The sequence below is a fragment of the Chelonia mydas genome, chromosome 8 (genome assembly GCF_015237465.2).
Source record: "Chelonia mydas isolate rCheMyd1 chromosome 8, rCheMyd1.pri.v2, whole genome shotgun sequence".
NCBI classification, from domain to species: domain Eukaryota; kingdom Metazoa; phylum Chordata; order Testudines; family Cheloniidae; genus Chelonia; species Chelonia mydas.
The window spans coordinates 43,477,488-43,489,916 of record NC_057854.1 but is presented as its reverse complement, the minus strand read 5'-3'; the positions used below and the strand labels follow the sequence as shown (position 1 = coordinate 43,489,916).

The 12,429-nt window shown below is 42.6% G+C and overlaps 1 protein-coding gene across 1 annotated transcript in view; it reads right to left on the bottom strand.

Annotated features, from left to right (window-relative positions):
• Positions 1-12,429, bottom strand: part of NOTCH2 (notch receptor 2) — a 135,222-nt gene that overhangs the window by 50,019 nt on the left and 72,774 nt on the right. Inside the window, exons 8-11 of the mRNA XM_037906217.2 lie at positions 9,340-9,528; positions 7,974-8,087; positions 5,390-5,503; positions 297-530 (exon numbers count right to left, since the gene is read on the bottom strand). Of these exons, the coding sequence (XP_037762145.1) occupies positions 297-530; positions 5,390-5,503; positions 7,974-8,087; positions 9,340-9,528 (651 nt within the window). The remainder of the gene's footprint in view (positions 1-296; positions 531-5,389; positions 5,504-7,973; positions 8,088-9,339; positions 9,529-12,429) is intronic.

Here is a 12,429-nt window from a genome sequence, read left to right as displayed (position 1 = left end):
ACAGCATGAGCTATTTGTTTATCAATTTTATGTTTGTCTTCTCACTGTAAGGATGCAAAGGGGCCCTGGACTTGCACTTTGCAGCACAGATGAGCATTTTAAGTGTGAAATTTCTTAGAATTTCATATTTTACACTGATACTTCCTGCTAACAATTATCTAACTAAAATACAAAAGACTCACTTTAGAAATTTAAGATTATAAAACGGGAAGTAAAAAATGATCATTTCTGATGAGATTGTGACTTTTTTTAAAGTCTTGAGTTTTATCTGCCCTGCCATCTTATGCTTTATGTACCTGAAGTGCCCAGGAGACAGTTGCACTGATAGCCATTCACCAAGTCAATGCAGCGTCCTTCATTGAGGCAGGGGTTACTCTGGCATTCATCTACCTGCTCACTGCATATGGCACCCATGTACCCAGAATTGCAGACACAAGTGTACGAATCAATTCCATCCTGGCATTCACCATGGTGGCAAGGGTCAGGGTCACAGTTGTTGATATTCTCTTCACACAAAGTGCCAGTAAAACCTAAGAGAAAAATGAAGAGCCGTGATTAAGATGCGTAGAGATATATTATATGATGTCCTCTGCACTGAATATCAAACACAATAACACAGTGTTTGTCATAAACATAAAGGGAAGGGTAAACATCTTTAAATCCCTCCTGGCCAGAGGAAAAACCCTTTCACCTGTAAAGGGTTAAGAAGCTAAGATAACCTCGCAGGCACCTGACCAAAATGACCAATGAGGAGACAAGATACTTTCAAAGTTGCGCGGGGGGGGAGGGGGACGACAAAGGGTTCTCTCGGTCTGTGTGATGCATTTGCCGGGACCAGAGCAGGAATGCAGGTCAGAACTCCTGTAAAAAGTCAGTAAGCAATCTAGTTAGATATGTGTTAGATTCTGTTTTGTTTAAATGGCTGATAAAATAAGTTGTGCTGAATGGAATGTATATTCCTGTTTTTGTACCTTCTTGTAACTTAAGGTTTTGCCTAGAGGGAGTCTCTATGTTTTGAATCTGATTACCCTGTAAGGTATTTACCATCCTGATTTTACAGAGGTGATTCTTTTACTTTTTCTTTAATTAAAATTCTTCTTTTAAGAACCTGATTGCTGTTCATTGTTCTTAAGATCAAAGGGTTTGGGTCTGTGTTTACCTATGCAAATTGGTGAGGATTTTTATCAAGCCTTCCCCAGGAAAGGGGATATAGTGCTTGGGGGGATATTTGGGAGGGGGGGGGAAGACGTTTTCAAGTGGGCACTTGCCCTGTTCTTTGTGTAACACTTTGGTGGTGGCAGTGTTTAACCTAAGCTGGTATGAATAAGCTTAGGGGGTCTTTCATGCAGGTCCCCACATCTGTACCCTAGAGTTCAGAGTGGGGAAGGAACCTTGACAGTGTTCATAATAACAAATTAGCAAAATCGTATTCAGAATATACAGAACTGTTTGGGCACCTAACCTGTAACCCATCTCCCAACCCCAGAGAAGCCAACAGACCCTCTACGGTGCACAAAGCACAGTGTGCCACAGAAAAAGCTGCATAGATAATCTTTGCAACAGAGACTGATACCTAGAATGCATTCAAATCTGAGCAATTATGGAGGAAAATATTCAAATTACTATCAGAACTGTTTATTGACATCCATATGAAACAAACTGAAGACAATCCCTTCTCTTACTAGACTACGAGTAATAATACTAGATATTTCCACTATCCAGCAGCCCAGAGGACTTAACTCTTGTCAATACAAGAAATTAATGCACAGGCCTTGAAAAAATTGACTTTTTCACTGAAGCTGTCCTGGAGGTCTACAGAAAAGGTAAGTTTTAGCTCAAAAATCTTTGAGTCCTCATGGCTGGCAAGAACCTTTAAACACTCCAACCATGAGCCAACTGTAAAGTGATACACTGCTGTCTGCTAAAGGCTGCTGACATGCACCTCCTGTGCCTCTGCGGCAGTAGAGAGTTCTCCAAATTTAAATGTATTAATTAGAAAGCTGACTGAAAATATTATTACAATACTACAGCTATTAAATTTAATTACTATAAAGTGTCATACCCCACTGATTCATTCCTTTAAACTGAAGGAGGCAGGACAAGCATTTTTCACCCTGGTTTAGAACGATTTAGTCCTAGGTCTAGGAATTGCCAGGTACATTTTTCAGGCCCTGTTAATGCACTATTATAATGTGGGTGCCCTATAATTTGAGACATTTGGAATTACAGCAGACAAAGCCCTGGAGAACATAGTCGGGGATGATCCTTCACATGGAGCAGAATAGAGGAGTCCTGGTACAAAATCTTTTTTTCCCATCTATAATGAATGATGCCATGCAAGACACTTGCTCTCAGTGTCTCCATCACAGAAATGGAGAGAAAGAGGAAGCCAGGGACATAGCAGTTCTTTAAACAGACACGCTAGTATTTCAACTGCATGGCCATTCACAGTTGCTTTCAGTCTCATTTCCTCAAAACTGCCCATGTTCAGTGTACCCCATGTCTTTTTTCCTTTTCTGGGAAATCCAAAGTCTCTCTAGGGAAACAGGCCCCAGCCTGTGTGCCAAAATCAGCACCTGCTTTTCAAGGTCCTGCATGTCCTCATTCTAGTTAGCACTCTGATCTGGTGTTGCCTTTTCCTGGCACTCCTTGAGCAGCCCACCCTTCTCATATTGCCGCTCCTCCTGGCACCCCTCGAGTCAGGTAGCCCCGTATTATATATGGCTGCAAACCCCTCTCTCCCCTCCCAGCAGGCTTTGCTAAAGATTAATAACTAAGGCTCCCCTCCCCACTGAGTGAAAATCAGCTGGACCACGCCCTATCTTAAGTTAGGCACAGACTTTCCACAGCTGCTTCCAAGTCCAGAAAAGGTTTGGGTTTTTTGTTTTCCTAGTGACATTTATAGTGTCACAATCAGTATTCAAAAGAGAATTCAGGTGGTAACAACGCTTCTTCTCTGGCCTAGAGCCATTGCATTCTGATATTTCTGAAACTTTCCCTCTTGTATCTATTGCATTCCCTGTGGAATTAGCTATTAAGAGGAATCACGTTGCTTTAAAACTGCAAGCCATCGTAGAGACACACAGTTTACAAGTTGCTACCATATCCATTCACAATGTTCTGACGAGAGTCTCGAAGAGAGTTTCTTAACCCCTGGAATTACACACAAAATAAACTCTACTTCCAGAATTTTCATAGAAATGCTTAACACGGTCAAAAGATGGAATAAGAGAGATTTATGGAGGCAGAGATACAGTCTAGTCTCAGGAACCTGATACATCATTCTGTTACTGGGATGACGAGGTCTGTGTGTGCCAGGTTCATTTTAGAGGAACAGTATCAAAACACATCCTCCTGCATATTCTTTCAAACTCATTAAACAGAGAAAACTGATTTTTTCTTTACCAGGAACCATGAGCTCTAGAGCTCCCATTTCTAGCGGTTGTTCTATAGCAATTTGGTCTTCTTTTGAGATACTGATGTCTGAACAAAATCTGGAGTAAAACTATGGCATAGTCTGCAGTGTGATATCTTGTCATATCGTATGTTGCAGAGCCATTTCTGAATAAAGAGAGATGCTTCCCAGTCAGCCATTGGCTTGTGTTGGATTCATAGATTTTAAGGCCAGAACGACTTTTCATGATCATTTGCCCTGAATTCCTATGTAACAAGCCATGCACTTTCACCTAGCAATTCCTACATCAAGTCCAATAACTTGTAGTTGAACTAGAGAAAGTCTTTTAGAATAACAAGCTAGTCTTGATAATAAGGACTTCATGTGATGGTAAATTTACACAACTCTTGATAATTTGTTCCACTATTTTAGGACTGTTCTGCTGTCTCTTGCATAGTCTTCCTCTTCCAAAACTGTTGTGAACCTGTCCCGATAAAGCCAAATGCCATTTTGGTAAATTCTGTTGTTTCTAGTAGAACCAACGTGTTAGGTGCTGTAAAAACATAATGGAAGGCAAGGCTCCTGTCCCAAACAGCTTAGTGTCTACTCATTCCCTGTGTAGCATTATTAGACTATTCCTGGCACCCTTTGCCACTTCCCTTCTTTGGGGAAGAGGACTTGCCCAACACAAAATGAGGATCAAAAAAAGGAAGGAATGTTTTATTTAAGTCTGATCTAAAGTTAGGGGTTCAGTTCTCTGGTACTTTTAGGATGTCTCGGGGCAAGTCTGTCTCTGTGGATTCTGTACAGAGCAGAGTACGTTATTGCTGCTAAACAACTTATGTTGCCTTAGCCGCTTTTTAAATAGAATTTGACACTTTGAATGGATTCACTGATAATAAGCCAAAATGAATCCATCCAGACTAAGAGTGCCTGTCTGAGACAGTAGCAGCTCCAGGGGCCTCTTTCCTTGTACCACAGTTTCTAGAGCCTCAAGAGCCCCTGGTGATGTGGGTTGATACCATCAGATGTTACAAAGTGGGAAACTGAGGAACAGGGGTAGGAAACTTGTTCAACACCTTTGGAAATAAGTGGCCAAGATCAGCCCAGAATAAGAGTCTAATAGACCCAGTCCTAAATGAAGCCTCACCCAGCAGTTTCTGCTCAGAGCTGAAGAGTTAAGGCTGGTCTTAGACAGCTCTAAGGCACCTGCAACCTTCTGTTTGAACTGACGTCTTGTAATTTTTATAGCTATATCAGGCCCATTAAAAAGCTATGTTAAAAAAGTGTAGGCTGGAAAGTCATGTACTAAGTTAGGAACTGTCACATTTGAGGTTGCAAATGCAACCTATGAGCTGAATGTCACCAGAAGAAGACGGTTTTATCCTTGGCTCTGCCATGGAGTTCCTATGTGACCCTGGGCAAACCACTTAAATCAGACTTTTTGGCAGGTGGCCACTAACTGTGTACCACATTTCCTGGGTGTTCAACTTTTAAGGCACCATGTACGCTCATAGCCCATTCCTCACAGTTATATTAAGTAGTTTGGAAGCAGACAAGCAGGAAGCAATACAGTGTAGCATTGCTCTACCCATCTTTCTTGGTCTCAGGCAGTTTTCACTTGGGCCCATCCTGAAGTCCCAAAGAAAGCATTCCATGCTGGGGAATCCCCGAATGGAAAAACACCAATAAATAGGGACTCTATGTAGGGAAAAAGTGATGACACTGAAAGAGTGAAGCTAGACTTCCTTCCAGGCAACTGTGAATCCTTTGGTGTCACAAACCAGGGGACTTCTGTCCCTAAGAGACACTCAGTGCTGCCCTCTGCTGCAGAGGGGTAGGCAGCAAAGATTCCTGGAAAAAAGACCTTCAGAGACAGCACAGACCCAATGCTTCACTGCCCATCTCTGCTCACTACATAGGCTGCACATTCTAATTTCTATTCAAGGGGCTCTACCCACTGCGCTGAATGTGAGAAGATGTGACAAGGCTAACCTGTGGCACACTGGCATTCATAGCCATTTGGATAATCAATGCACTTGGCTCCATTTAGACAAGGTGTGCTGGAGCAATCATCAATGTCGATCTGGCACACAGCTCCAGTGAAACCTGAAAGGCAAGAGGAAAGTGAGAATCCTGAAGCTATTCAGAGTAGAATCCATCCCCTGTCCCTTCCTGCTCCTCAAACAGGCCCACCTGAAGAACTGGCCAATTTGTAGCTTTTCAACCAGCCAGTTTTTCTCCTTGTGACTGCCATTTTGGCTCCATAATTTAAGCTCTCATTTGTTAGATCTTTAGATTTTATGGTTAAGAAGAAGAGTGTTGAATGTTAACAAAGAAATGGATACTGGCTGCCTGCCAGAGTCTGCAGACAGCCTGAAATTGATTCTGGAGAAGTGTAAACTCTTCTCATTAACCGTAATGAGTTGTTAACTCTGGATCCTAATGACACTTTCAATGTCATATTGTTAGCTACTTACCTCAAAGAAAGAAGGACAATCATTATGATTAGGCTTAGAAGAATTCAATTTTTTAAATAATGTCAACAGATAGTATTGATGTTCATTTTTAAGCATTTTTTCTATTTTTATAGATTTAAATTTTCAAAGTTGCAGGAAATTATGGAGGGGTCAGACAATAATTATTTAATGAAAGTAGACATTTTGAGAGTCAAAAAGGTAAAGCTTTATTAACATTAAAACACTGTCAACATCACGTCAAAATATACAAAGTAAATATTCTTAAATAAAATTCTAAGAGGTTTTCAGGAAATATAAGAAAATGCTGCTTATCTGTGAATATTGATTATCGTCAATGGAAATACTCTTGCTGTGAAATCAACATTTACCTACATTTACCGACAAAAATCAAATCTTTCAATGCTTAAATATGATCTCTGAAACATCTCACTTTGAAACGAACAAGCTTGGACTTGAGTGGAGCTTTAGAGAGTACCACCACTTTTCTCCCCATTAAATCTCTGAGCACAGCGTCAATTGCATCAAAGAGTAGGCAGACTTTGGCAGATATATTGCTCAGGATTAATTCTTAGCAAATCTTTAAAACTGCCCACATATAGTTTGGTAGATCCAAACCGTGTTTCATCATTAGCCCGCACCCCTCCCTGGATTAACTGGTTCCTGGTCCAGCAAAACACCCTGCCAAGAGGTAACTTCTGTCCTCCAAGTCAAAAGGGCAGGAACAATCTTCGTGATGCTCAGGATATGTCACACTGCAAGTGAAGGTATGCTTATAGTGTTCATCTGACTGGCACAGGTAACAATGGCAATGAGGACATGTTGGCACAGGTTAGCTGGCCCAGTCTCAGCTCACCTGAGACTCTGGGTACCTACTTAGGTTGCTGGCCTATGCCACAGGCAATGCCTCCACATCTTCACTGCTATTGTTATCCACCCTAGCTAGATTAAAGCAAACATGGGCTTGCATATCTGTACTTTAGTAATACTGTCACTTGCAAAGCAAAAAGAAAAGGAGTACTTGTGGCACCTTAGAGACTAACAAATTTATTTGAGCATAAGCTTTCATGAGCAAAGCAATACATCTTCATTTGCAGTGCAGACATGTCAGAATAGGGCTGGCATGGGACAACAAGAACAAAGCAAAGGGAGGACCCTCCACAGCGGTATGCTTGGGAAACAGAGGATGCCATCAACAAAACGACAAATGGAGGAGACTTCGGGCAGTCAAAGTGAGGAACTCTACATGGAGAAATAATTCATCTATTTCTAAAGCATCCCCTTAGCCACAATTACAGCTAAGGCTAACACAGCAGTATGGGATGCACTGTACAGCACAGGACAAGATGTCCCCATGCCTTACAAAGCCTTGTTTTTGATAACGCCTATCAACAAGGTAGTGGATTGTGTCAGTTATGGTGATGGAGCGGCACCAGGAGAAGGGAAGAGAGGACTCAAGGACTACTTCTGGGGGGAAGGGACTGAGGGAAAGTGGAGATTTCCCTGGGCAGGCCCAGGAAAAAAAGCATTTAATTCTCCCCCAGTTGGCTTACAAGACATTGGACCTTAACCTGGTGACCTTGAACCTGGTGCTGGTCCCTTAGATGAGCAGCAGCCCCTTTCTGCAGAGAATTCTGACTCCCTGTACTGTGCTAGCAACTTAACCAAGTTGCGTTGCTGAGCAAAGGCTCTCACCTAAAACCTTGAGGAAGCCAAAAAAAAATTATGTGGAGGATGAAAACTGGCTCAAATTAAAATAGATTTAAAATATAATCTCTACAGACTTTGGTCTGTAATTCACCATGACATTCCTAACAAGTGAAGTCATGGCTGTAGCCGCTGTGTAAAGCTACATGTTCAGTCTTAACATTTGTCCAGTTAAATGCACAGTGTTAATGTTGCATCAGGGTAGTTGAATATGAAATTTATTTAGCAAGTATTACAGCTAATCATTTCTGTTCTCCTTTAAAGGAATTCTAACTTGGGCATGAGTACTCTGCAGGGAAGGCACATCCTGAGCAGGTTTGCATTCGCTCTATTCCAACAGTCTGTTGTGCCCTTTGTAAGCAGAAGTAGAGGTGGTGCAGGAGAGGAACACTTACCAGGTGGGCAGATACACTGGAAGCGATTGACTTTATCCAGACATTCTCCATTGTTCACACAGGGATTACTCTGGCATTCGTTAATCTCCAGTTCACAGTGCACACCTTTAAACCCTGGAAAGGATAACAAGGAATGGCAGAAAGGCTTTAGAAAGTGCTGGGATGTTGGCTACACCTTATTCCAGGACTGAAAATCAAAACTAGATTTAACTGAAGTAGAGATTCCAGTTTGTATTGTTATTTTTGATGTAAAGAGACCATACTTTAAAGGCATAAATACAAGTGTTACAGTGGAGTTTTCAACTTGAACATTACATTTTCAGAGCTGCATGCATGATCTCCCAATATCACATTAAAGACAGAAATCTGAATTAAAATGTACCATTTTCTTCTGCATGCTGAAAAGAGACAGAGACTATTATGTTTTTAATGATTTGGGAGGTGACCAAATACACTGGTGCCCATCATCAGTGTAAGGACATAAGTAGAGTCACTGACAATAAAAGGAGATAATTTACAAAACAAAAGAAAACTTTAACTCAGCAGGTAGTCACTCTGAAATTCACTCCCACGGGAGGGCAGGGTCAAAATACTGTATGTGGATTTTGGAAAGGGTGGAGTAACACCTTCATTTGTTACTAGACTTACTGAGTAAGATGACTTACTGAGTAAGACTTACTAAGACTGGTTAAATTCACTTTATGTTTCAGCATGTCAGCTCATTACCTAGTGGAGTCATGAAGGAATGGTTCCTCTGTATTTGCATATCACTGCACAATTGGCCAAGGGCATGCTGGTTTTTTACCTTTTCCCTGAAGCACTGGGGATTGGTCACTACTAGAGGGAAGTTAATAGATTGGACAGAGCATTGGTGTACTTGATGTGGTAAACGCTATAGAGTAAACATTTCAAACATGTCAGAAAATATTTTTAATAGTGAGATCTATCAGTCTATAGAATAGCTTCCCAATCTCCTGGGAACTGCATCACTTGCAACATTGAAAACCTAGACTTGACAAAGCCTGGGAAATTATCCAAAACCAAAAGTTAAGATACAAAGAAGGTTAAGAAGTAACCAATTTGTGTGCTTGTATTTAATTTAACAAGCTAGGCCTTGCTCACTAACAAATTACAGACTAGTTTCTCTTTCTGCTTCAAGCCACCCTGCTTTCTACTCCACTCACAGACCAGCAAGACTTCACAACCGTCTGCCCAGAGCAAATGATCTCCAGTGACTTCATTCAGCACAGCTCTTGGGCACTCCCATTACACTCTGGCACAGTGGACAATCCTCCTCTTCCTCACACTTCTGAGCTTTTCTATATTTGCTAGAAGCCCCATCCCAGCTTGGAAAGTGTCCCCTTACCTGGCATGCACAGACATGTGAACCCTCCAATTTTATCCAGGCAAGTGGCATCATTCTGACATGGTTCGGAAAGACATTCATTAATGTCCAGTTCACAGCGAGGCCCTGTGTACCCCTTCAGACATTCACAGTGGAAGGAGCCTTCTGTATTCACACATTTCCCGGCGTGCTCACATGGGTTGCTGTTTGCTGCAATAGACATATATTTATATATCAGAATCTACTTTTCTGGTCATGACAGCCTCAGCACCATCTCCAGTCAGGCCTTTCTCGTGCCATTGCCTCCTGACAAGAAGCGTAGGGCAGAAAGGACTCTTCTTTCTACTGTGAGGTGCCTGCTGCCTTTTCTGTACCTGAGGAAAGATTCAACGGCATCCTGTTTTCAGATAGAAAGAGAAATTTCCCAGCCTTATCAACAGGTCAAGAAGAGCATTCTGGTCTGTACCACTGCTCCTCTCCTCACTCCCATGGAGCTGAAGATGGCATTGACAGAGGCACCCAACCAGGATCAGGGCACTCAAGCCTCTTTGAAGGCCTCATATCCAAATCACCTCTTCAACTTGCCCACCCACTTCAGGGCTGAGGCCTTCAGGATGCTCCTGAGCCCAGGTGACAGCCAGGCCTTTGCTACCTATCTCAGTCAGACTAGCCTTTAGGGCCCTCTCCTAGAGGAGCTTCACACAGCATTCTTGTCCAAGGTGGGGTAGAGGAGTAAAACTCACTCAAGGAATGGCCCTCTCCAGAAGACACCAGCACCAGGTATGCTTGTTAGTGATTGTCTTCAAGAGGTACAATGGGCAGTGGGCACACACAAAAATCTCAGTGTCAAGGTTGAAAATGTGTTAGACAAGCCCCAAAATATTAGCTGTGCAAAAATTGCAACTTCTACACAAATGGTAAGAAGTCTGGAAATGTAATTAAAGAATCTAGCTGCTTCCTTGCTATTAGACATGACATCATTAACCTCTACCACATGAAGGACTGAAACAGCTGCCATATAAACTCTGAGGCATTATTCTCAAAATAGATTTGACACAGAGATGGTCCAAAACAACCAAACAGGGAAAAACAAGATCTCATATAAATGGAAAGGTTATATCTGTTTGCTCAGGAAACAGGTACACTGACCCTAAAGTGCTACAGCAACGACCTGAACTGAATGGAGAATCAGACATCTGAGATAAAAAAAAAAGTACCAGTAGCAAAGAGAAAAGTGGTTCTTGAGAGAGCACTAAGTGGTCTAAGTACCCAAGCATCAACATAACTGAGGAGCCCAAGTGACCAAGAGCCACCAGGAGCAAGTGGGCCTTTGCCAGGGTCATTCTTCTGCACACTGGGAGCTGCAATGGAAAAGCTGCTTCTGTTATCTAGTCCATCCCTCCATGTCCTAGTGCAGACTCAGTGGCTGATGACTTCATTGGCATGTAGACCCAACTCTGGGGTCCACTTTGGAAAGAACAAACCCACACTGGGTGAGTGAGCCAATCAGCAATCCATTTTACTCCTCCTGCCAGATAAATGAGCCTAATCCCAGGGAACAGCTGCCGCTGGGGCAGAAGTAACTGGATCACTGCCTTTCCTTATTTCTCCCAGCAGCGAAATGAGACTGTTATCACAAACAGTCCCCTGGCATCTGAACCACCAGGAATAAACTGGAGAGGCGGCAACAACACTATAAAGATTGCAGATTAGGCTATATTGGGAAAAGCTGTGATTGCCAGTAAGAACATAAAAAAGGCCATACTGGGTCAGACCAAAGGTCCATCTACCCCAGTACAGTATTCTCTCTTCTGACAGTGGCCAATGCCAGGTACCCCAGAGGGAATGAACAAAACAGGTAATCACCAAGTGATCCCTCCCCTGTCGCCCATTCCCAGATTCTGGCAAACACAGGCTAGGGAAACCATCCCTATCCATCCTGGCTAATAGCCATTGATGGACCCATCCTCCATGAACTTATCTAGTTCTTTTTTGAACCCTGTTATAGTCTTGGCCTTCACAACATCCCCTGGCAAGGAATTCCACAGGTTGACTGTACATTGTGTGAAAAAATACTTCCTTTTGTTGGTTTTAAACTTGCTGCCTATTAATTTAATGTGGTGACCCTTAGTTCTTGTTAGTTACTCCTTCTCATAACACACTTCCTTATTTACTTTCTCCACACCAGTCATGATTTTATAGACTTCTATCGTATCCCCCCTTAGTCGTCTCTTTTCCAAGCTGAAAAGTCCCTGTCTTTTTAATCTCTCCTCATATGGCAGTCGTTCCATACCCCTAATAATTTTTGTTGCCCTTTTCTGAACCTTTTCCAATTCCAATCTATCTTTTTTGAGCTGTGGTGACCATATCTGCACGCAGTATTCAAGATGTGGGCGTACAACGGATTTATGTAGAGACAATACGATATTTTCTTATTATCTATTCCTTTCTTAAGGATTCCCAACATTCTGTTACCATTTTTGACTGCCACTGCACATTGAGTGGATGTTTTCAGAGAACTATCCACAATGACTCCCAGATCTCTTTCTTGAGTGGTAACAGCTAACTTAGACCCTGTCATTTTATATGTATAGTTGGGATTATGTTTTCCAATGTGCATGACTGTATTTATCAACACTGAATTTAATCTGCCATTTTGTTGCCCAGTCACCCAGTTTTGGGAGATCCTTTTGTAGCTCTTCGCAGTCTGCCTGGGACTTAACTATCTTGAGCAATTTTGTATCATCTGCAAATTTTGCCACCTCACTATTTACTCCTTTTTCCAGATCATTTATGAATATGTTGAATAGGACTGGGCCCACTACAGTCCCCTGGAGGCAGGGGTGAAAGTAACTTAAAGGACTTACCGGCACGCCGGAGTCCTGAGTGGGGGCGTGGCCTCAACTAGAAGAGGCGGGGCCTTTAAAGATTTAAAGGCCCCAGGGCTCCAGCTGCAGCTGGGAGCTCCAGGGCCTTTAAATCACCCCCGAAGCTCCCAGCTGCAGAGGCTCTGGGTCCTTTAAATCACTGCCCGAGCCCGGCTGCCTGAGCCCTGGGGTAGCAACGGCAGGGCTCAGGTGGCGCTTTAAAGGGACCGGGGCTCCCCGCAGC